At 39.8% G+C, this 26,272-nt stretch overlaps 1 protein-coding gene across 1 annotated transcript in view; it reads left to right on the forward strand.

Moving 5' to 3' along the window:
• COL4A6 (collagen type IV alpha 6 chain) overlaps nt 1-26,272 on the forward strand; it is a 349,822-nt gene that overhangs the window by 215,357 nt on the left and 108,193 nt on the right. Inside the window, 2 exon segments of the mRNA XM_090264056.1 lie at nt 10,931-11,071; nt 12,351-12,395. Coding sequence (XP_090120182.1) covers nt 10,931-11,071; nt 12,351-12,395 — 186 coding nt within the window.

The raw sequence follows: 26,272 nt of genomic DNA on the forward strand, positions 1-26,272 counted from the left end.
GGAGGCAAGTAATATCTCCTTTTTGCTGATGAGAAAACTAAGGCCTGAAGATTAATTGACTTTCTCAAGATCTTACAGTTAGAAAGTGATAGCAAAAAAAAAAAGAGACACAAATCTTATAGTTTTTCCTTAAACAGGAGAATTTAGAGAGGCAAAGGCAACATCAATCCAATTTATTAGAAGAGGCTTGTGCCATCATGTCACATACACACTGCCTTTCTAAATTATAAAAAAGAAAACAAAATTATGGCAAATTAAGTAGTTCAAGCTTTTCCAACTCATATATTAGTTTTAAGTTAAATTTATTTCAAGCAGAGCTGTATTTATTTTCTCATTCTGAAAACTCAGTACACACATTGTAGTACATCGTCACTCTTTATATAGACTGCATGCACATTACAAATGGAAACATTTGTAATAATTACAGAGGTGTTTGGTTGTTCTATTTTATTTTTATGGTTATATTTATAGTTTCATTTAATTTTTGGTTCTTGCACATCCCAATTATAATATTATTACAAAAGAAACATTTTTTCTGGTTTCTTATACGGTTTTATGAACATGTTATAGAGAAAAAGAAGACCTGAAAATTCTTCATCAACTGTTTTGCCTCTATCTAGCAGACATCTCTGCTTCATCCTACTTTAGCAATTACTGGCATTCCCCAGGGCCATGGGAAACTATAACATGTTTCAAGACAAAATTCTGCAATTTCTGCTCAGCACAATGATCATAAAATTAGTGTACTGTGCCTGTATTCCCTTTAATTCCCTTAGCATTAGGGACCCATCACACATCAGAATTTGTTTACGAGAGCTCAGAGACCAATTAAAGAGGCCACTTTGATTGAGGAACAACAAGAAACATCTCATCTTTTTAAGTTCTGGGGATTGCCATAACTTGAAGTGCTTTTATGACTCAATTTATCAATTCCATTAAGTGAATTTCTATTAATAGTACCTGTCCCAATGAAAAGACTTTGAAAATTGAGATAAATTGTTCTGTTATCATTGAAAATGACAATGTTCTTCCCAGAATAGTTCATTTGGGATTATGCTTCTACATTTTAAGCATTATTCAACACAGAGGGACAATGTAGCTTGGTGGAAGGAGCAGAAGCTTTGGTATTACAAAGATTAGCTTCACCAATTGCTTACTGTGTGACCTCAGGCAAGTTCTTTACCCTCTCTGTATTTCAGCTTCCTCGTTTATAAAATGAAACTAATACTTACCCTTCAGGGCTATTAGAGATTTAAAGGGTATGAATTAAAATGGATAGCACTTAGTGTTTGGTAAAGAGGTCATTATTATGTGTTAGAACAGAAATGTTAATAAACAGGTAGAAGGGAGGGATGCATAGTGTTGCCTAGTAAAAGTTAATTTTATCATTCTGGAAGGTATCTTTCCAAACATGCTGACAGTAGCCAGTGGAAAAGTGTGTGTGTGTGTGTGTGTGTGTGTGTGTGTGTGTGTGTGTGCATGTAGATGCATGTCTTCATGCATAGGCTGACTGCTTCAAACACTGATTATAGCTTAAGAACCAGAAAATAAATGTATTTTCATTTGGGTGTTGAAAGCAAGTTTTTGATGCCACTTCTTTGCTGTGGTGGACACAGAATTTAGGGAGTTCACTCTTGAGTAGACACTGATCAACTTTTTTATTGGTAGATAGAAAAAGTCAAATTGTATATGGTGCTAACATTACCAAGTTGAACCAGTCTTCCTGGGTCACGAAATGGGTCTCAATATATGAGTCTTTATATGACATACTATAGACATGTTCTTAACTTACTAGTATTTTTTCTTCCTTATTTATTTCTGCATACAATTATAGCCCATTAGTACTGTTACTAAGAGAGTGGATAGAAGGGTTCTATGAATGGCTGTCTCCATTTGTTCCAACAGATGAAGTAAAGAGTCAATTGGGAAGCCCCGACACCAACTCTGCCACTGACCAACTGTGTGACATTTTCAAGCTCTATTGACTAACTGTTTTGCAGCTTAATGCCCACAGGTGTATGTGGTGCTCTAAAGGAAGGGCAAAAGGAAAAGTGTTTTTAAGTTTCTTAAGTACTCTGCCCTTGGAGGTGTTATCATCAGTTTATTTCTTACCATAAATTTCATGGCTAAGAGAGAGACCACAGCTACTTAGGCCAGAGCTAAGTAGTTCCTTGACCCCATAGCTAAGATGGGAATTCCAGTTGGAAAGTAAGGAGCAATTTTAGAACTTAAGCCACCTATTTTATAGGCTGGAGGTCAGGGAGTTCTGATCCATTTTCCAAAAACCTCAAAAGGGGTTTTTCAGGATAGCAACAAAGTGTTTTTTAAATCCTTACCTGATGGCATGTTTATTGATTTTAGAGAGTAGAAAAGGTACAAGGAGAGAGAGAGAAAAATAAATAAATTGCCTCCCATATGCACCCCAATAGAGACTCAAAACTGCAACCTAAGTATGTTCCTTGACTGGGAATGAAATCTGCAACCTTTCAGTATACGAGACGGTGCTCCAACCGAGTCACCTGGCCAGGGCAGCAAAAAAAGTCTTTTAATCTAATTTTGACCCTAGCTAATGAGACTTGGAAGTGTCCTTGTTAAAGATATCCAAGTATACATTTAATTCTGTGTTTTAATTCATTCCACAGGTATACTTCCCCCTTACAATTATGCTTTGATTGTCCTACCATATACCAGACATTCAGCTCCAGAGATACCATGGTGAACAAAGTCAACTGAGTTGCCTGCCCTCTCAGATCTTCCAGTGTAGTGGGAGAAACAGGTGCTGAATATCTTCCTAAATGGTCCCTATGCATTTTAGTCCTCATCTCTTCAAAGGTGAACCCCTCATCTTCCACCCAAAACTCTTGTTTCCCTAGGCTTTCTTATGTCAGTCAAGAGATCCACTCAGTTCCCCAATCAAGAAACCTAGGAGTCATCCTTCATACCTCCCTCTATTTTACCAATCAGTTCTAATATAGCACCAAGTCTTGTCACTCTTAACGTCTGAGATATCTCTCAAATCAATCTTCTCCCTGCCTCCACTGCCATGAATCTAGTCCAGGTCATCATTATTTCTCTCCCAGAGATCACAGCCTTTCTCACTAGGCTCCCTGTCTCTGGTCTTGCTATCCCATCTACTCCCTTCCTCTTGTGATATATCTAAAGTTGATACTGTGTGAATTTGTATAAGTCCCTTTCCTTTTTGGGCCTTCAGCTTCTCCATCCTGAACTGGATGGTGTCCTGTCTTGTGCATCTCTCTTTACTGTGATTCTATGATCAGAATGTTATTGATTGCACTCCTGTGCAGCTATCTGGGCTCCCAAAGAAGATATTGCTATACCTGGCCACTGGGTTCTCAGTGTGTATATTCTTACATTCATTTCTCCATTAATTCAGCAAACATTTACTGAGCACCCACTGTGTGCTAGGCATTGTATGTAGCACGAGTGATTCAATGAAGAGTAAGACATGGGCCTTGTCCTCAAGAAGCTCAATCTTTTGAGGGATATGGATACAAACAGTAAGTCTAGCACAGAAGAGCAGAAGCATGCATGTACAAAGGCCCTGGGTGAGGATGCAAAGAGAGTAAAGCAAGACTGGATTATAAAGACCAATTGGGAGGCTGGGGCAACACTCTAGGGGGGAGATGAGGAAGACTATAAACTATGACTGTAGGAAAAGAGTGAAATGGACAGGTTTGAGTTATATTTTGGAGGTGGAATTGATAGTTCTTGCTGGTAGATTGGATGTGGAAGATAAGGGAAATATGAGGTCATGGAAGACACTGAGTTTCTGGCTTGATCAACTTTGTGGGTTTCTGGCTTAATCAACTTTATGGATGGACAGCTATCTACTGAGTTAGTTCTGTTAATTCAGGAGGAAGAAAGTGGTTTGGGGAATGAGGGTGAGGAGAATATGATGAGTTCAGCTTTGATAATTTTGAGTTTGTGTTAGAATATCCAGATGGAAAGGTCTGGTGAGCCATTGGCTGTAAAATCTGGCATACTAAGGAGAGAAATCTGGGCTGGAGGTTCAGATTTGGGAGTCATTAGCATATAGATGAGGTCCCTTTAAGAGAATGAGCAGACACTGAAGAACCAAGTGCCCAATAGAGCCAAAACACCAGTGCTAAGGGGGAAAATGCTCTCACAGATACCACTTATTCCTAGGCACACACCTCTGCCTCAAAGGTTTCTCAATAATGTCTGTGCATCTACTACTTAAGAGAAGGAGCATTATGTACCCAATCATAACTTCTCCATTTTATTATAAATGACACCTAAAGAAGAAAGAAAACTGATACTTCCATGCTATCTGCGAGGCATTTAAATTCATTAACTCACTTAAATGCTCATAATAACCTTATATCAAAGCTATTGTTGCTCAGAGCCCTAGAAACTTGGAATGGTTAAATCACTTGCCTACTTTAGTTATTAAAAGGCAGTAAGGAGGTTTGACTCCAGGTCTGTCTGACTCCAGAGCCTGCACCATGATACGACCTAACAGCACTGCACCACCTCCTGTAATATAGCTGGATCCTTAGGAAAGCCTATGCACACCCCTTGTCCATTTTATGCTTCATAAATATCATTTGCATACCCTAGCTTAACTCTTTGTTCTCCATTAGAACACAAATCCTCCTGTCGGTCATTTATGCCTCAGTGGGAATGAGTTTCAAATTCTTCCTTAGGAATAAATTTTAATTTTATAGGAGAAATACACTGGAAACTTGAGGAAAGAATAAAAAGTCAAGGGGCTTCATAATGAAAAGTCAGCCTCTTATCAGTTTCACAGTCCTACCTAGTTTGAGGTATGCGCTTTTCAGATTCTTAGATGCTACTTTTGCATATGTGTACTACTTTATATGCAGACCCATTTCTGGTTCTGTCACCCTAGTTATCTGAGGCTGGGGTTGGGGCTGTGGATGTGTGTGATCTTATCTAATACCTTAAAATGTATACTAATCCCAACCCACTGTAGTCAGCAGAAGGCAGCTAGCCTGTGCTGTAGTTGTGAACCTGCAATTTCTGGCCTTAGGCTCAAGTCCCGGATCATTCTCTTAAGAATTAGACCCTGATGTACCTATGCAGATGAAGGCAGGAGAGCTTGTTAGAAAGACTTGGAGGAGTCCCTCTGCCATCTCTGGGTCTATTTGCCGAAACATATGACATGTATTAGGGTAGGGCAGTGGTCCAAGCCCATTGAAATTCTACTAGCAGTCCAAACAGTGATGGTGCTTCAGATTGTTTCTGTGAAATGATCAGAGTTAGGAAGGGAGATATGATGTGTGAGCATCTGTCTGCTGCAGCCTACCGATGAGGAGAGTCCCAGGGGTGGGCCTGAGGTTGGGCGGGCTAGCCTCAAGGACCCCCTAGGACATCTGCCACTGGAAAACAAGGAAAGAGCCACATACTGGCAGCAGGAGGTATGGTTGGAGCCCATGCTTTTCCTCAGTAGCTGTGTGACCTAAACAAGCCCTTTCTCTTCGTTTGTCTTCTTTTTTTCCCTCATGTATAAAATAAAGGGTGAATGAAATGGTCTCCAAGGGCCATTCCTGCTAGAATAGTCTGTGACTTCTTGTGATACTGGTTTGATTTTTTTTTCTCTCTAGTGAGGCCCACCCACCCACCTGATTATCTATAGTCACTATGTTCTCACACTGACCTCTGCTGTCCATTTTGAAAAGTGACACGGATAGCTTTTTTGGAGGAAACTCCCACAAAGCAGTTTATCACTGATTCATTATTAAGTTTCAACAGTATACTGAGCACTGCAACAGAAACCCTGTGTGTTGGAGATGAGGAAAAAAAGATCATACAGCTATAAGCACACTGTTTGCATATCTAGTGATGGCTGACAAACCAACACACAAAAGACAGGTCTCTTTGTTTTTTCTTTGCCATCTTCATTTGTTTGCAGGGCTCTGTACCGCTGAATGAAAGGACCCCATTGGATGGGAAGGCTCCTTGTCTCATATCTTAGTACTGGAGTCTCCAGAAGGGCCTCAAACCACACTGAAGAGGCAGTTCTGAGCCTGCCCCAGAGGCCTCAAGACAATGCCACAGCCCTTGCTTCTTGCCTTTAGGTTAGTCTGAGAGGTTTCTAGCTGGGGCCAGTCCAGAAGTACACATTACTTTGAGATGTGCTATTTCAAATGCCTTTTTGAAAAAAGAATTAGAATTCAAAGAATCCATGAGTTCTTTAAGAAACTCTATTTAAGTTCTCTGGCTGGAAGAGAGGAGTCAGCTATGTAACTGTGGCAAATTCAGCATGCCCACCCAGCCAAGAGAAATAGAGTGGGCCATGGAACTCTGCCTTATCTGGATGGCTTCAAATTTCCTGTTAAGTCCAGCCCTAGAACTGCCATACTCCTAAGTCTCCTTGTTTACTTTTGCTGAGCATGCACTCACAAAGACAAGAAACCAGAGCTGGAATGTGCCAGCCCATGTGCCCATGCCAGGCATTGCTCAGGCTCCAGTGATGTGAGCGAGATGGGAATTGGGCCATACCACAATCTGCTCTCTCAGTAGCTGTTCAATGTTTTATCATCCTGTCCACCTTCCCTCCTTGATGCAGAAAAGCTTTGAGCAAAGCTTTGATTCGAGTCAAGCATTCAGTACCCTGGCTGCATCCTCTCTGCTAGTAATAACATGGTTTTGGCAAGCCTGTCCTGCCCTTTCATCTTCCCACCAAACAGTCCCCTCCTCCCCCAACAGCTGGTTCTTATCTGTCTCCCTTGTTCCAGCCTCAGGCAGGTTGCCCTGGCCTCATGCTGACAAACACACATGTTCTCCTGAATACTCGGTGATGAGTTTCAGCCCTGAAACACACTGCTTTCCTTTCATCCTTCCCTGTCCCCAAACTTCTAAGGGTTCCTTATTTCCTACCACTTCAGTTCTTCAAGTTCCTTGCCTTGCTTTTTAGGCCCACTCCAGTTGGGGCCCACTTATCCTTTCTAGTGTGGTCCATGAATCCCCTGCCCCAGCCATGGATAGAATGTAAGCATTCCACAAACTCTCCATGACTAACCCTTCTTTTGTGTTCTTATGCCAGTTATGCTCTGTTCTGGACTTGTACTGTTTGCTCTGTTTTGTGTATATCTGTCCTAAAGCTAGGCCCACATTTTAGACTTGTTTGTTATTTCTCAACAGCACCCCCACAATATTTTTTTATTTTGTTTTATTTTATTTTTTTAAAGATTTTATTTATTTTTAGAGAGAGGGAAAAGGAGAAAAAAAGAGAAGGTGAGAAACATTGATGTGAGAGAGAAGCATCGATTGGTTGCCTCTTGAATGTACCCCAACTGGCCCACAACTCAGGCATGTACCCTGACCAGAAATCAAACCTGTGACTTTTTGCTTTGTAGAATGACACCCAATCCATTGAGCCACACTAGTCAGGGCCCTGCACTATTTTTTAAGTATTGTTCTTTTCTTTTCCCCCCTTAATTTCCTGTATATATCTACCAGAGAAAATCTCCCCCAAAACAGAATTTATTTATAAAAAATTGTGTATTCTTACATGTTTAACTTCAGGCACCTTCAAAGTACTCTCCATTTGATACATCTATTAAGACTTTTTATCCACTGCTCAAAATAGTTTTTGAACTCAATGATTTTGATGCATTTTAGTGTTTCTGCTTTTTTTGTTTCACCTCTACCACATCAGCAAAACATTTTCCTTTGAGGACTTTTTTCACCTGGGGAAACAAAAAAAACATCACTTGGGGCAAGATTGGGTCAATAAGGAGGATGGGGCATGGTGGTCATGCTGTTTTTGGTCAAAAACTGCTCAACACTCAGTTTTGTGTAGGCAAGTAAACTCATAAAATCACTCATCATGAAATGAGCAAACACATTGAATGAGTCTTCAAAAAAAAATTTACTGAAGATGTGTAGAAAAGGGAACTCCAGTGCATTTTTGGTGGGAATGCAGACTGGTACAGCCACTGTGGAAACAGTATGGAATTTCCTCAAAAAACTTAAAAATTGAACTGCCTTTTGATCCAGCAATCCCACTACAGGGATTATACCATAAGAATCCTGAAACACCAATTCAAAAGAACCTATGCACTCCCATGTTCATAGCAGCATTATTTATGGTAGCCAAGTGCTGGAAATAGCCAAAGTGCCCATCAGCAGATGAATGGATCAAAAAACTGGTATACTTACACAATGGAATACTGTGCAGCAGAAAGAAAGAAGGAACTCCTACTCTTCAGAACAGCATGGATGGAACTGGAGAGTATTATGCTAAATGTAATAAGTCAGTGGAAAAAAACAGATACCATATGATCGCACCTATAAGTGAAACTTAATGAACAAAACAAACAAACAAGCAAAACAGAACCAGAGACATGGAAATAAGGAACAAACTGACAGCAACCAGAGGGAAGGAAGGAGGGAGATAATGGTTGAAAAAAGAGGAAGGGTCTAGTTAAGGAAAAAGAGGACCCATGGATTGCCTGTGGGAGTAGTGAGGGGCGGTTTGGTGGGGTAGTGGAAAGCAACGGGAAAAATAGCTGAATAATAATAAAATAAAATAATATATATTTTAAAAATTCACTGAAGCTGAATGCAGCCTCTCACAACAATGCCAGCTGATACACTGATACAGATGAGTTCCTAGAACACTCACTTAGCTGGGGAACCCTGTACTACAAGGGGCCTTCCTTGCAGGAGATAATTTAATTGTTTTTTAAGGTCTGTCCAGAAAAAGTCCAGCCATTGTTAATATAATGAGAATGGTTAGTGCAATATCAATGTAACCTTGCAGCCAAACAATGGGCTGGAATGGGCACGCAAGAATAATGATGACTTCACTGTACTAGTCAGTGGGGACAGTAGACACCATTGAGTGAGCATGTGTACTGTGTGGCCATTGCATACAAAATGACTGAGTGAGTAGAGCAACAAATATGCATCAAATTTTGTATTAAGCTTGAACATTCTTCCATGAAACTATTTGAGTGATTCAGAAGTCCGCAGCTATGGGCAACTGGGATTGGCAGCTTCATTACAACAGCATGCCCACTCATGTGTCACATCTCATGGAGGGTTTTTTGACAAAACATCAAATTGCCCAGGTAAATGAGCCTCCTTAAAGCTCAGATTTGGCATCTTGCAACTTCTGGCTTTTCCCAGAACTAAAATCACCTTTTAAAGTGACTAGATTTCAGGCTGTTGATGAGATTCAGGAAAATACGATGGAGCAGCTGACAGCATTTGGGATAACTGTGTGAAGTCCCAAGGTGCCTACTTCAAAGGGGACTGAGGTGTCATTGTCCTATGTACAATGTTTCTTGTATCTTGTATCTTCTTTAATAAATGTCTCTATTTTTCATATTGCATGGCTGGATACCTTTTGGACAGACCTTGTATGTATGTATGCATGTATGTAATATATATGTATATATGTATATATGTATATATATATATATATATATATATATATGAATTCACAACAGTAATAAATAACAGAATCATTTTAAACAAAGTTCCAACAACAGCAGGTAAAAGCATAAAATGTGAAAGCTTGACTCCCATTCCATCATTCCCAGAAATAAGCCCATTAAATAGTCTGTAGCCTAGCATACTTCGTAGGCTGCAAGTATGCTGGGTGTCAGGGAAGATAGAATGGTGGATGGCACCCCCAGAGGATTTCAGCTCCATGCGAAGAGCTTTATTTTTTTTTTTTTACAAGACTCCTAGGTCTTCATGGACCTGATTGACACTGGAAATTGTACTGCAAATGCCCTGTACAGCTGGTGGCCACTTGCATCTTCAGTACATGACTCACGCCACCACATAAAGCATTGGTCCTATTTTCAGCCTTTTAAAGAGTAAAACTTGATGGTGAATATTAAAGGGCATGTTTAATGGGTTTTTCTCAGAGTTTTTCACAGATCTTTAGGAAATTGTAGTTAGTAAAGGGCAGAGTGGTAGAGATGGGAAACATTTATGAAAATCAGCTCTCTATCTGATATGGTGTTGTGTTCTCTGAAAGGTAATGAACATTACTAATGGTTTTCATTTTCTTCCAAGAAAATTCAGCCCCTGCTGGCATTTGCTCTAAATGATAGACTAACCCACCTGTGTGGCACCCACTGGGGTTAATTCTCTATCTCGGTCACCTTTAAAATGTCAGCTTGAACTCTCAGACTTAATTGCTACAGACATTTTATAACCAAGGCATTCAAAATCCTCAGGTTGCTCCCTCTTGCTATCGTAATTGATACTTAATGGATATTCTCAGGCTCCTTGGATTTTACAACTTCAATCCTGTGCAGTTGGCAGGAGTAAAGGGAAGGAGAGAGAGAGAGGGAGGGAGCAAATAAACAATTTGCATGTGTGTCTATGTGTGTCTTCCCTCTGAGCATCTATTTCCAGTTGCAGTGGTGGAGTTCTAAGGTCTTCCAACAAAGATGAGCTCTTAGATATTGGCCAGCCCATGGGTTTCTGGGTTCTCACCTCTCTGGACCCTGGAGACAGTGTTCTTTAGGCACAGCCATTTCTGGACTTCACAGCAAGCATGCAGTTGGCCATTTGGATGTGAGTTATAAAATGTCATGATGCTTTTCAGCGTTCTGTTCTTTCACTATTTTGGCAATCTGATGAATGACCTTGCATTAACTAGGAAGAGGCTGATATCATCCAGCCTGAATAGCTAATCTCCTAAGAAGTACAAAGTTGAAGGATCTTGGTGCACGTGAATCTTATTAAATGTGCTTATAAAATATGTTCTATCCAAATAAGTTTAACAGCCCCTAAAATAGCCCTTTCTGATCTGTATCTGGAACTTTGGCATGCTTGACAAATCTCCAAGCCAAAATTACTTCGTGAAGTGGTGGCAGTGTTCTCTCTGCATGGGAAAATGAGAAGTGTTGATGTTAAGTCCTCTGTTAACTAATTGAAATCTTTTTCTCCATCTTAGGGGCAACCAGGACCAATTGGAATTCAAGGTCCAACAGGTCCTCCAGGATTTGCTGGCCCTACTGGTTTATCAGGGTTAAAAGGGGAAAGGGGCTCCCCAGGCTCCCTGGAACCATATGGACCAAAAGGAGATAAGATAAGAGCATCAAAGCTTGATTTTCTTTGGACTCATTGGTCACAAGTATGAAGGTTAAAGGTCCTAAATCTCAGTTCTGTTGTGGAAATCATGCTAACCCTGAAAACTGTGGTGTTGGGCTACGTATTTTAACAAGGTACAGGCTTAATGGATCAGCCCATTTCTGGAGAGACTCCCATGGCAAGAAAACCATAAAGTACTTATATTAGCTACTTGCTAGATAAATGGGCACAGTGATCTGGAATATCATGTGGGTCTGAACTGGGCATGAGTCAGATGTTCAATAATCTGGGCAACAGAGTTCATGGATACAAGGCAAAGTAACTGGGAAGCAAGGGCTCAGAATGCTTAGAAGAAACCTAGGCCACAAATATAGGGGAAAAGATGCAAGAAAGGAGATTGGTTGTGTTATGGTGGCTGACTAACTGAATTTGGCAGCTCAGTTTATGTTCCCTGCTGATTTTAGTCACCTCTTCTTCATCCCACTGGTGAGGGAGGGTTTCCCACCCTAAGGTTCTGGGTGTGGCCAAAGATTTGACACATGACATTGAACAGAAGAGATGGATAACAGGTTTATTAGTCATATATACAGTATTCCCTCACTTTTAAAAATTCCGCAATACAGTGAGGCTGCGATAAGTGAACCGCAATATAGAGAGGGACTACTGTACTCCCAAGCACAGGGGAGGAGAACAACAACACACACTACATAGGGCTACAAAGCGGCTGCACCCAGGATCAGAATAAACTAGAAGAGGCTATGGGAAGCAGACTTAGTAGTGTCAAGAAGAGGAGGTGCCCCTTGGTTCTTGAGGAAGAATGTGATTGGCTTATTTGAATAATTCAGTGGGCCAGCAAAGAACTGAAGCCAATTACTCAGGGATAAGCAGGACTGCATCTGGTTTGTTTGATTAGGAGGGTCATTTGCCTAGGAGACCTTATCTACAGGAGCAGAGTGAAGAGGAGGACTTGTAGTTAAGCCATTCAATGCTCTTCTGGTTTGCCCAGATGTCAAGGCAGCATATAATATTGAGCCTTAATTTTAGGTCTTACAACACATTGCCTAAGACAAGAACTGGTCTTAAAACATGCACATGTCTGAGACCTTAGGTAGAGGCAAGTGATCACTTTAAAGTGAAGTATGGAACAAAATGATACAATGTGGAAAAAGAGGTACAAAATGCTTCTTAACAACTTAGGTCATGAATCACATGAACAAACTCACTGAATCAAATGGAGATCAATTGGATTATTTTTTACATTCTTCTTTCTACTCTTTTTTCAGGGTCCCATGGGAGCTCCTGGCTTTCTTGGCATTGGTGGGATTCTGGTGAGTGTGTTCACAGAAGCATTTTAAAATATCACTTTTAGGTTCTGCCTCATAGCTCAAGCACATTGGAATTAATAACATCCTGTCTTATGCAAACATGCTCAGTGTCAAGTGTTAAAATGTGCATGTTAAAGTTTGAAGGGCAGTGATAATGTTGTTTCCCTAGGATTCAATTACAGGCAGCACCAAATCAGATGGTGCAGAGACATGTCCAAGTGTAATAAAACATCAATATCTTAGCCAAAATAAGTTAGGCCTTGTGGGTTGATGGAAGCTTTAATTGGGGGCAAACAACTGGCTCTGAAATGTGGAGTCAGTGCTACATTACAGCACGTACATACTGATTATAAGAAATTTAAGAAGGCACATGAAATTAGGTAGAAAAATATCTAGATATATATTTATTTTCATAGTTTCATTTTTTTTCTTTTATTTTTTGGTTTTTCAATTACAGTTGTCCTATTTTTCCCCGTTCCTCCCCTCACCCAGCCCACCCTTTCTCTCTCAATCATATCCCTCCCCATTGTCCATGTCCATGAGTCATTTATACTCGTTCCTTGACTAGAACCTTCCCTTACTTATCCTCCTTCTCTCCCTCCCCCCTGCACCCTATTGACTACTATTCTACTCTTTGTCCTATTTAGTTCGTTTGTTTGTGCTGTTCTTTAGTTTCCTTTATTAGGTGATATGATATGGTATTTTGCTTTCTTTGTCTGACTTATTTCACTAAGCATAATTCTCTCTAGTTCCATCCATGTTGTCGCAAATGGCAAGGACTTCTTTCTTTCTGCTACATAGTATTCCATTGTGTAAATGTACCAGTTTTTTTGATCCACTCATCTACAGATGGGCACTTAGGCTGTTTCCAGTATTTAGCTATTGTAAACAGGGCTGCTATGAACATAGGGGTGCATAAGTTTTTTTTGAATTAGGGTTTTAGGATTTTTCGGGTATAATCCTAGCAATGGAATCACTGGTTCAAAAGGCAGTTCTATTTTTAGTTTTTTGAGGTAATTCCATACTGTTTTCCATAGTGGCTGCAATAGTCTGCATTCCCACCAACAATGCAGTAGGGTTCCCGTTTCTCCACATCCTCGCCAGCACTTGTTGTTTGTTGATTTGTTGATGATGGCCATTCTGAGAGGTGTAAAGTGGTACCTCATTGTGGTTTTTATTTGCATCTCTCTGATGGTCAATGATGTTGAACATTTTTTCATGTGTCTATGGACCTTCTGTATGTCCTCTTCGGAGAAGTGTTTGTTCAGGTCCTTTGCCCATTTTTTAATTGGGTTATTTGTTTTCTTGATGTTGAGTCGTATAAGCTCTTTATATATTTTGGAGATGAGTCCCCTGTCTGTGATATCATTGGCAAATATGTTTTCCCATATGGTTGGTTTCCTTTTTATCTTGCTGATGTTTTCTTTTGATGAGCAGAACTTTTCAGTTTGATGTAGTCCCATTTGTTTATTTTTTTCTTTATTTCTCTTGCCTTGGGAGATGTATCCGTGAAGATATTGTTATATGAGATAGCTGAAATTTTCCTGCCTATGTTTTCCTCTAGGATTTTTACGGTGTCACGGCTTACATTTAACTCTTTAATCCATCTTGAGTTTATTCTTGTGTGTGATGTAAGTTGGTGGTCTAGTTTCATTTTTTTGTATGTCCCTGTCCAGTTCTCCCAGCACCATTTGTTAAAGAGGCTCTTCTCACTCGATTTTATGTTCCTTTCTCCTTTATCAAATATTAGTTTACCATAGAGGCTTGGGTTTATTTCTGGACTTTCTATTCTGTTCCAGTGATCTATATGTCTGTTCTTATGCCAGTACCAGACTGTTTTGATCACAGTGGCTTTGTAGTATTATTTGATGTCTGGCATTGTGATTCCTCCTGCTGTGTTCTTCTGTCTCAAGATTGCTTTTGCTATTCGGGTTCTTTTTTGGTTTCATATGAATTTTTGGAGTATTTGTTCTAGGTCAGTGAAATATGTCATTGGTATTTTAATAGGGATTGCATTGAATCTGCAAATTGCTTTGGGTAGTATGGCCATTTTGATGATGTTGATTCTTCCCATCCAACAACATGGTATTTGCTTCCATTTATTTGTATCTTCCTTAATTTCTTTCTTCAATGTTGCGTAATTTTCAGTGTACAGGTCTTTTATCTCTTTGGTTAAGTTTATTCCTAGGTACTTTATTTATTTATTTTTTTTGTTCCTATAGTAAATAATATTTTCTTTTTTGTCTCTGTCTCTGTTATTTTGTTGTTGGTGTACAGAAATGCCTTAGGCTTCTGTATATTAATTTTGTACCCTACCATTTTGCCAAATTCACTTATTATATCGAGTAGTCTTTCAGTGGAGTTTATAGGGTTTTCTAGGTATACTATCATGTCATCTGCATACAGTGATAGTTTTATTTCTTCTTTCCAAATTTAGATGCCTTTTATTTCCTTTTCTTGTCTGATTGCTGTGGCTAGGACTTCCAACACTATGTTGAATAGAAGTGGGGAGAGTGGACAGCCTTGTCTAGTTCCTGATTTCAGGGGGAATGCTTTCAGTTTTTGTCCATTGAGTATGATGTTGGCTTCAGGCTTCTCATATATAGCCTTAATTATGTTAAGGTATGCTCCTTCTATTCCCATTTTGCTGAGTGTTTTCATCATAAATGGGTGTTGTACTTTATCAAATGCTTTTTCTGCATCTATTGATATGATCATGTGATTTTTGTCTTTCATTTTGTTTAGGTGATGTATTATATTTATTGATTTGTGAATATTAAATCATCCTTGCATCCCTGGGATGAATCCCACCTGATCGTGGTATATGATCTTTTTGATGTATTGCTGGATCCCGTTTGCCAATATTTTATTAAGGATTTTAGCATCTATATTCATCAGTTATATTGGCCTGTAGATTTCTTTCTTTGTTGTGTCTTGACCTGGTTTTGGGGTTAGGGTAATACTGGCTTCATAGGAAAGAGTTTGTGATTTTTCTCTCTTCTTGGATTTTTGGGAATAGTTAGAGAAGGGCAGGAGTTAGTTTTCCCCTAGATGTTTTGTAAAATTCACCTGTGGAGCCATCCGGTCCAGGGCTTTTGTGTGCAGGGAGATTTTTGATTACTGTTTCAATTTCCTTTTTTGTTATTGGTCTGTTGAGACTTTCTACTTCTTCTTGATCAGTTTTGGAAGGTTATATGTCTCTAGAAATTTGTCCATTTCTTCTAGGTTGTCAAATTTCTTGCCATACAGTTGTTTGTAGTAATTTCTTACAATTGTTTGATTTTCTGTGGTATAAGTCGTGATTTCTCCTCTGTCATTTCTGATTTTTTTTATTTGGGTCTTCTCTCTTTTTTTCTTGATGAGCCTGGCTAGAGGTTTGTCAATTTTTTTTTTTATTCGAAGAACCAGCTCCTAGTTTTGTTGATTTTTTGGATTGTTTGTTTAGTCTCTATGTCATTTAATTCTGCTCTGATCTTAATGATTTCCTCCCTTCTTCTTGGCCTAGGCTTTGTTTGTTGTTGTTGTTCTAGTTCTTATAGCTGTAGGATTAGATTTTATATTTGAGATTCTTCTACCCTTTTCAGATATGCCTGTATTGCTATGAACTTCCCTCTTAGGACTACTGCTTTTGCTGTGTCCCATAGGTTTTGGGCTGTTCTGTGTTCATTGTCATTAGTTTCTAGAAATTTCTTGATTTCCTCTTTGATGTCATTGTTAACCCATTCATTATTTAATAGCATGTTATTCATTCTCCATGAATTTGGGTGTCTTTGATTTTTTTCTCTGAGGTTGATTTTTAGTTTCAAGGCATTGTGGTCTGAAAAGATGCTTGATATAATTTCAATTTTCTTGAATTTGCTGAGGCTTGTTTTGTGTCTTATCATGTGATCTATCTTTGAAAATGTCCCATGTGCCTTTGAAAAGAATGTATATTTTGCTTCTTTGGGGTGAAAAGTTCTTTGTATATCAGTTAAGTCCATGTGGTTTAGTGTGTTGTTCAATGCCTGTATATCCTCAATGTTTCTTTGCTTCGATGATCTGTCTATTGTTGATTATGATGTGTTGAAGTCCCCTACTATGAGTGTGTTGTTGTTAATATCCTTCTTGTGGTCTTCTAGTATTTGCTTTATGTATTTGGGTGCTCCTGTGTTGGGTGCATATATGTTTATCAGTGTTATATCTTCTTGATGGATTGTTCCTTTAAGTATTATGAAATGACCTTCTTTGTCTCTTTTTATTGCCCTTGCTTTGAAATTCGTTTTGTCTGATATGAGGACTGCTACCCCAGCTTTTTTTTTCTGGTCCATTTGCTTGAAATATTTTTTTATATCCCTTTACTTTCAGTCTATATAAATCTTGTGTTTTGAGGTGTGTTTCTTGTAGACAGCAAATATGTGGGTCCTGTTTTCTTATCCATTCCATTACCCTATGTCTTTTAATTGGAGCATTTAATCCATTTACATTTAAGGTTATTATTGACATGTATTTGTTCATTTCCCTTTTGTATCTCTGTTCCTCTACTCTTTTTTTTTTCCTCTTCCTTTTTCTTAGAACATTCCCTTTAGCATCTCTTGCAATGCTGGTTTTGTGGAGATGTATTCTTTTAGTCTTCCTTTGTCTGAGAAACTCCTTATTTCACCTTCTATTTTGAATGAGCCTTGCTGGGTAGAGTATTCTTGGTTGTAGACCTTTATTTTTTATTGCTTGAAATATTTTTGACCATTCCCTTCTGGCTTGTAGAGTTTCTGTTGAGAAATCGGTCGATAGCTTTATCGGAGCTCCTTTGTATGTTATTTGCTGTTTTTCTCTTGCTGCTTTTAGGATTCTCTCTTTGTCTTGGAATGTTGCCATTTTAACTATGATGTGCCTTGGAGTGGGTTTTGGGGGGTTCCTCTTCATTGGAACTTTCTGTGCTTCCTGGACTTGCTTAATTTTTTCTCTCATCAGGTGGAAAACTTTCTGTCACTATTTCTCGTGTCAGTTTATCTATTCCTTGTTCCTCTGATCCCTCTTTAATTCCAATGACTCTGATATTGTTTTTGCTTATGCTATCCTGTAGTTCCCTTACCTCTTCTTCATACTTTTTCAATCTTTTTTCATTTTGCTGTATCGTCTGAGGATTTTTCTACATTATCTTCTAACTCACTAATTCGATCCTCTGCTTCGTTTAGTCTGCTTTTGACTGATTCTACTGTGTTTTTCAGTTGAGAGATTGCATTCTGCATTTCTTCTTGGTTCTTGTTGATAGTTTCTATGTCTTTTTTTTTATGCTGGTGTAGTTCTCTGCAAGTTCCCTGTAATTTTCTTGGAGCTGTTGGTAACTTCCTTGGAGGTTGTCATAGTTGTTTTTAAGGTTTTCGAGTATATTGAGCTTCTTCACCACCATTGTTTTGAATTTTGTGTCTGACATTTGGGCTATGTCTATTCCATCTACCTCTCCTTCTGGGGATTCCTCTTTTCTTTTCATTGAGAGGTTATTTCTGCATCTTACCATGTTGGATTCTTCTTTGTTTGTTTGTTTTTTGGGGGGGTGTTTGTTTGCCTTGCCTTCCCACCTTTGTGGTATGAGATTCTCTATGGTAGATCTGGGGGTTTCAGTGGTGCAGTCTCTTTGATCTCCTGAGCCTGATGTTCTTGGGGTACCCTTTATGTCATTTGTTTATGCTGTCTGGTTATATTTCAGATGTTCTTTGTTAGGATCTTCCTTCTGGTGAGTTGATTGAGAGTCACTCTATCCACTTTGTCTTGAGTTCTTTTGTGGGAATATCAATTCAGCCTTTGTATGTCGTCTTGTTTTTCTGTGTCCACAGCTGGTCTAATGGGGCGGGTCAGAGGTTCCTGTTCCTTGCAGCAGTGGTGTGCCCCCACACGGCGCGTTCCTTTGGTGCCTGTTGGAGCTAGCCGAGGTGCTCTTGCACGCATGCCTGTGAACGCACAGGGTGGCCCGAGAGCTTGCCTCAAGCCTGCCGCGCTGTGTTCCAGGAGTTGGTCTCTTGCCTCTTAGGGCGGGGCCCCAGACACTTGGGCACAGTGGAAGTGAGTGATTGGCGCTTATTGAAGTCCATGAGGTTCTTTTGCTCTTGCACACCCCCATGTGTGCACAAGGCTGCTGGAGAGCTTGCCTTAGGCCTGCTGCGCTGTGCTCCGGGAGTTGGTCTCTTGCCTCCCAGTGCTTGGCCCCGGACACTTGTGCTCAGTATAATTGAGTGTCTGTGAGTCGCTGCTGCCCGCTGTTCCCTCCCCCACCCCGCAGCCGCCCACCGTTCCGCACCCACCTGCGTGGGCACGAGCAGAGCCTGAGCGAGTGCTTTGCGCTCCAACCTGGTGCCCACTGGAGCTGGCCAGGGGGGACCGCGCACAGTCTTCTGCGTGTCCAGTGGGCCCTCCCTTCACCCATTGGGGCACTGATCTTATGTCTGTTGGGGTGTGTCCGAGGGGCACCTGGACGCGCGGCCCTGCGCACCTGGGCCAGTGAATAAGGGCACTTCCCTATGCGCGACCCAAGGGGAGGGTTTGGGAGTGGGCGAGTGCACTTCTGCACCTACGCTCCTCAAGAATGTCCTATCACCCCCAAACTCCCCCCCCTCTCCGCAGTTCACAAGAGAAAAATATAAAGAAAAAAATTACGATTTCATTTGCTCAGCAGCACGCTGTCTCCTGTCTTTCAGCGCCTATGCTGCCTGGTTGAGTCTTGTCTCTGCCAGCCGACAGAGATCCGCTTTCCTCCTGACTTCCCTCTGGGGAAGCCTGTGGTTGCCAAAAAGCCTTTGTGTCCTTTCAGCCGCAGCTCGGGCAGCCACCACAGTCAGGAATCCCGTTTTGTCCCTTTTTCTTCTTTCACTATCTTCACTAAATAGTTTGTTCCTAGATGGTTTTTCTCTAATCCAGCAGTGCCAAGGCTCAACTCCTGCCAGTGACCAGCGGCTCACTGAGATGTTCCGTCTGCAATTAGTCCAAACTACAGACGGGTCTCGGGAGCCTGAGAGCACAGCCTCCCTTCACTCCTCTGCCATCTTCCTCTCCCTTGATATCTTGATACATTTCATTCCAGTGATTTGTTTTCTTCATCTTCATCTCATTTAAGAGTGAATTTCCCTTTAGTTTTTATAAAATGACTACTCCAAAGATCACTAGGAGGAAGCCTCTTCAATTCAACATGAGCACCTGGCTTTGCTGGAGATAAGTGGGGAGTTTGGAGCTTTTACACATCTTCTCCCATTCCATTCAACCCAATCCCTTAGTTTATCCATTTTCAATGTATATCCCTACTTATCCCACCACCGGAAATCCAATGGTAACATTTTGCCAGCCTTTAAAATACAGGTTGTTACAGAATAGTTATAGGTATGTAAAGTGCAGAATAGGAAATATAGTCAATAATATTCTAATAACTACATACAGTGTCCGATGGGTAGGAGATTTATTAGGATGATCATTTAATAAGTTACATAATGTCTAAACACTAGGGTATACACCTAATGTAATATTGTATGTCAAGTGTAATTTAAAAATACAAACTTATTTTTATTTAATTTTTAGTATATGTTTTTGATTGTGCTATTACAGTTGTCCCAATTTCTTTTCCCTTTGCTTCCCTCTGCCTAGTACCCCCTTCCCACCAGAAGTTTCACCACCCCCTTAGTTCATGTTCATGGGTCATGCATATAAGTTCTTTGGCTTCACCCTTTCCTGTACTATTCGTAACACCCTTCTCCCTGTTTATTTATTTATTTATTTATTTATTTATTTATTTATTTATTTATATTGGTTTTCTCTTATAGTTGTCCAATTTCCCCCCCTTTGCTCTCCTCTGCTCCACCTATCTATTCCTCTCCCGCAGTCCATCCCACTTTAGTTGTCCATGTCCATGGTCATTCATATTAGTGCCTTGACTGGAGCCTTCCCCTTCTTTCCTTCCTTATCCCACTCCTGCCTCCACTCTGGTCACTGTCAGTCTCTTCTCTGTTTACATGACTCTGGTTCTATTTTGCTCATTTGTTTGTTTTATTCATTAGTTTCCTATATTTATCTTTTACCACATGGTTTATTTCACTTAGCATAATACTCTCAAGTTCCATCCATGCTGTAGCAAAACGTAGGTGTTTCTATTTCTTTCTGCTGTGTAGTATCCAATTGTGTAAATGTACCACAGTTTTTTAATCCACTCATCCGCTGATGGGCAGTTAGGCTGTTTCCAGCACTTGGTTATTAAAAATAGTGCTGCTATGAACATAGATGTACATAGGTTCTTTTAAATTGGCGTTTCAGGAGTCTTTGGATATTATCCCAGCAAAAGAAGCACTGGATCAAAAGGCAGCTTCATTTTTAGGGTTTTTCTTTTTCTTTTTGTGGAAACCCCACACTGTTTTCCATAGCGACTGCACCAGTCTGCATTCTTACCAATAGTGAACTAGGGTTCCCTTTTCTCCACATCCTCGCCAGCACTTGTTTGTGGATTTGTTAATGATGGCCATTCTGACAGGTATGAGGTGGTATCTCATTGTGATTTTAATTTGCATTTCTCTGATGGCTAGTGATGTTGAGCATTCTTTCATGTGCTTATGGGCCCTTTGTATATCCTCCTTGGAGAAGTGTCTGTTCAGGTCCTTTGCCCATTTTTTAATTGGATTCTCTGTCTCCTTGGCATTGAGCAGTATAAATTCTCTATATGTTTTGGAGATCAATCACTTGTCTGAGGTATCATTGGCAAATATGTCCTCCTATACAGTTGGCTCCATTTTTATCTTGCTGATGCTTTCTTTTTTTTTCCTATATTACTTTTTTAAAAAATATGTTTTATTGATTATATTGTTACAGTTGTCCCAATTTCCCTTCCCTCTGCTACCGTCCACCTGGTGGCCCCCCTCCCTCCAGTTGTCCCCCCATTTTAGTCCATGTCCATTGGTTGTGCATATAGTTCTCAACCTCTTCCTGTCTACTCCATTCCCTCCTACTATGCTTTTTAATTCCTGTACCATCTCCTTCCCTTACCCCCTTTCCCCTCCCTGCTGACCTCCCCCCAATATGTTCCCCATACCTATAGTTCTTTTTCCACTCTCGTTGCCTATTTAGTTTGCCTTTGTTTCAATTCCTTAGCTTCTGTTGTTGGTTCTTGTGATGCAGTTTTCATTTTAATGTTCATAGTTTTGATCCTTCTTCTTCTAAACCAGTCCCTTTAACATCTCATATAATAGTGGTTTGGATCTAATGAACTCCTTCAGCTTTATTTTGTGCTGGAAGCACTTTCTCTGCCCTTCTATTCTGAATGACAATTTTGCTGGATAGAGTATTCGTTGTTGTATGTTCTTGTTTTTCATTATTTTGAATATTTCTTGCCAGTCCCTTCTTGCCTGCAGGGTCTCCCTTGAGAAGTCAGCTGATAGTCTTATTGGGACCCTTTTGTACATGATTCTTTTCTTCTCTCTTGCTACTTTTAAGATTCTCTCTTAATTTTTAACTTTTGACAATTTCATTATAATGTGTCTTGGAGTGTTTCTCCCTGGGTCCAGTTTTTCTGGAACTCTCTGTGCTTCCTGCGCCTGTAAGTCTATTTCCTTCCCCAAGTTTGGGAAGTTCTGCTTTATTATATTTTCACTTAATTTTTCAGTTTCTAGTTCTTCTTCTTTGCCCTCTGACAATCCTATAATTCTTATGTTCTATCTCTTATAGCTGTCCCAGAGGTTACTGATCCTCTTCTCACTTTCCTTGCTTTCTGTTTCCTCTTTCCACACTGGTTGACTGTTTGTTCCTTCTCTATTTTCCGGTTTGTTGATTTGAACTCTGGATTTTATTTCCTCACCACTTGTCTCGTATGTGATTTTGATTTTTTCAGTATGAGTGGTTTTCAATCCTTTCTCATCTTGTTCCAAATCTTTTGTTAATTCTGTAAGCCACCTAATGACTATAGCTCTGAATAAGCCTCTGACAGGTTTCTTATTTGTTCATTTGTCAGATTCTTCATCTGTTGCCTGGTGAGCTGTGCCACCAAGATTTCTATAGTTGTCTGCCTCATTTTGACAGATTTGCATTTTGCTTTGCTTCTGGGGCAGGCTATAGGGGACAGAGCCTGTGTACTCCTCACAACCCAGTGACTGGTGGCAATCCAGCAACCTTTTTCACCCCTCTCTGGTGCTTTGTCATCACTACCCAGCGACCGGTGGTGATCTGCAAACTATTTCACGGCGCTGTGGCACTTTGTGTGAGGGTGGGGGTCCAAGATGGATTCCTGCCATTACTCTCTGCTGAGAGACTTGGGTCCGTCCTCCCGCCCTCTGGGCTTCACCATCTGAGGCAATGCAGTGGCTGCTTTTCCTAGCATTGGGGTCGTGAGCTGCTGTGGCTCAACTGCAGCCAGGATTGCTCTCCCTGACACTGTCCCTGCTGCTACTGCAAAGAGCGTTGCCCGGTTTCTCGCCCCTCCTACCTGCCCGACGAGCGCTGCTAGTTTATAACTTCATACATTGGGCTTCCATGTAGTTTTATTTTCTGGAATTTCTAGTTATCTTTTGTTTTGAGGTAGTTGTATTCCTTTCTAGTTGTAGAGGGAGACTGAGCGTGTCAGTCTAAGCCTCCATCTTGGCCGGAAGTTCCTGATGCTTTCTCTTGGTGAGCAGAAACTCTTTAGTTTGTAGCCCTATTTGTTTATGCTTTCCTTTATTTCTCTTGCCCTAAGAATTATATCAGCAAAAATGTTGTTACTTGGGATATCTGAAATTCTACTGCCTAGGACTTTTATGTTGTCACAGCTTACATTTAAGTCTTTTATCCATCTTGAGTTTATTCTGGTGTATGATATAAGTTGGTGCTCTAGTTTTTATTTTTTGCATGTCCTGTCCAGTTCTCCCAGCACCTCTTCTTAAAGAGGCTATTTTCACTCCGTTTTATGCTCCTTCCACCTTTGTCAAATATTAATTGACCATAGAGACCTGAGTTTATTTCTGGGCTCTCTGTTCTGTGCCATTGATCCATATGTCTGTTCTTATGCCAGAACCAGATTGTTTTTGTTACAGTGGCCTTGTAGTAGTCTGATATCAGGTATTGTGATTCCTTCTACTGTGTTTTTTTTTTTCAAGATTGCTGAGGATATTTGGGGTCTTTTTTGGTTCCATATATATTTTTGAAATATTTATTCTAGGTCTGTGAAATATGTCATTGGTATTTTAATAGGGATTGTATTGAATCTAAGAATTGCTTTAGGTAGTATGGACATGTTAATGATGTTGATTCTTCCCATTCATGAACATGATATATGCTTCCATTTATTTGTATCTTCCTTAATTTCTTTCTTCAGTAGTCTGTAGTTTTCCAATGGCAGGTCTTAAGTACTTTAAGTTCATTCTTAAATACATTATTTTTCTTGTTGCTATCATAAATGGGATATTTTTTCTAGTTTCTATCTCTGATAATTTATTGTTGGTGTACAGAAACACCTTCAATTTCTGAATATTGACTTTACACTCTGCTATTTTGCCAAATTCACTCAATAGGTTGAGTAGTTTTTTGGTGGAGTCTACAGGGTTTTCTATGTACACTATCATGTCATCTGCAAATAATGACAGTTTTACCTCCTCCTTTTCAATTTGGATACTTTTAATTTATTTTTTCTGTCTGATTGCTGTGGCTAAAACTTCCAACACTATGTTGAATAGGAGTGGAGAGAGTGGATATCGTTGTCATGTTCCTGATCTTAAGGGAAAAGCTTTCAGTTTTTGCCCATTGAGTATGATGTTGGCTGCAGGTTTTCTCATATATGGCTTTTATTATGTTGAGATATGCTCCCTCTATTCCCACTTTGCTGAGTGTTTTTCTCATAAATGGGTGTTGTACTTTATCAAGTGCTATTTCAGCATATACTGATATGATCATGTGAATTTTGTCTTTCATTTTGTTTATGTGGTGTATTATGTTTATTGATTTGTGACTATTAAATCATCATTGAATGCCTGGGATGAATCCTACTTGATTATGGTGTATGATCTTTTTAATGTGTTGCTCGATCCAGTTTGCCATATTTTCTTGATGATTTTAGCATCTATGTTCATGAGCGATATTGGCCTGTAGTTTTCTTTCTTTGTTGTGTCTTGACCTGGTTTTGGAATGAGGATAATACTGACCTCATAGGAAGAGTTTGGGAATCTTCCCTCTTCTTGAATATTTTTGGAATAATTTGAGAAGGATAGGAGTCAGTCCTTCTCTAAATGTTTGGTAAAATTGTCCTGTGAAGCCAATGGTCTGGGGATTTTTTGTGCCAGGAAGTTTTTTATTACTGCTTCAATTTCACTAGCTGTTATCAGTCTATTCAGGCTTTCGGCTTTTTCTTGATTCAGTTTTGGAAGATTATATGTTTTCAGAAATTTGTCCATTTTCCTCAGGTAGTCAAATCTCATGTCATATACTTGTAGTCTTCCAATATTTTCCTTATGTATTTGGGTGCTCCCATGATGTGTGCATATCTGTTTACCAGAGTTATATATTCCAGGTGGATTGTTCCCTTAAGTATCACGAAATATCCTTTATCTCTTTTTATGGCCTTTGTCCTGAAATCTGTTTTGTCTGATATGAGTATTGCTACCCCACCTTTTTGTGTGTGTCCATTTGCTTGAAATACTTTTTACCATCCCTTGACTTCCCTCTGTGTAGATCTGATGTGGGTCTCTTGTAGACAGTATATATGTGGGTCATGTTTTCTTATCCATTCAGCTACCCTATGCCTTTTGATTGGAGTATTTAATCCATTTACATTTAGGTCATTATTGAGAGATATTTATCCATTGAGATTTTTCCCTTTGTACCTGTGTTCATTTTCTCTCTCTCTCTCTCTCTCTCTCTCTCTCTCTCTCTCTCTCTCTCTCTCTCTCTCTCTCTCTCTCTCTCTCTCTCCATCTTCTTAGAGCAGTCCCTTTAGCATCTCTTGCAATGCTGCTTTGGTGGAAATGCATTCTTTTAGCCTTCTTTTGTCTGGGAAACCTATTTCACCTTCCATTTTGAATGAAAGTCTTCTGGGTAGAGTCATCTTGGTTGTAGGCCTTTGTTTTTCATTGCTTGAATTATTTTTTGCCATTCCCATTTGGCTTGTAGTGTTTCTGTTGAGAAATCCACTGATAGCCTTATTGGAGCTCCCTTGTATGTTATTTGCTGTTTATTGCTGCCTTTAGGATTCTCTCTTTGTCTTTGAATATTGCCATTTTAATTATGATGTGTCTTAGGGTCTCTTTGGTTTTATCTTCATTGGGACCCTCTGTGCTTCTGAGACTTGTGTGACTTTTCTCTCCTCAAGTCAGGGAAGTTTCCTGTCATTACTTTTTCAAACTGGTTTTCTATCTCTTGCTGCCCTTCTTCCCCCTCTGGTATCCCTAAGATATGGATATTATTACATTTATGGCTGTCCTGAAGCTCTCTTAAACCCTCTTTATTCTTTTTCAGTGATTTTTCATTTTGTTGCACTGTCTGGGAACTTTTTTTTACGGTTTCCTCCGCCTTGCTGATCTGATCCTCTGCTTCCTCTACCCCTTTTTATTCCTTCTACTGTGTTCTTCAGTTCAGAAATTGTATTCTTCCTTTCCTCTTGGCTCTTATTGATAGTTTCTATGTCCTTTTTAATGCTGGTGTAGCTCAAAGTTCCTTGTAGCTTCCCTGGAATTCTTTGAACTTTCCCTGGAGTTCTTTGTAGTTTTTCTGGAGTTCTCTGTAATTCCCCTGGCATTCGTTATAGCTTTCTCTGAATTTGTTGAGTTCATTGAGCTTCCTTATAACCATTATTTTGAATTTCATATCTGATAGTTTGTTTGTCTCTGTTTCATTTTCACCCTTTCTAGGGATTCCTATTTTCCTTTCACTGGTGTGTTGTTTCTTTGCCTCCTCATTTTAGATGACCTTCTTAT

The sequence above is a fragment of the Furipterus horrens genome, unplaced genomic scaffold (genome assembly GCF_987537825.1).
Source record: "Furipterus horrens unplaced genomic scaffold, mFurHor1.1.pri manual_scaffold_17, whole genome shotgun sequence".
In the NCBI taxonomy this organism is placed as follows: domain Eukaryota; kingdom Metazoa; phylum Chordata; class Mammalia; order Chiroptera; family Furipteridae; genus Furipterus; species Furipterus horrens.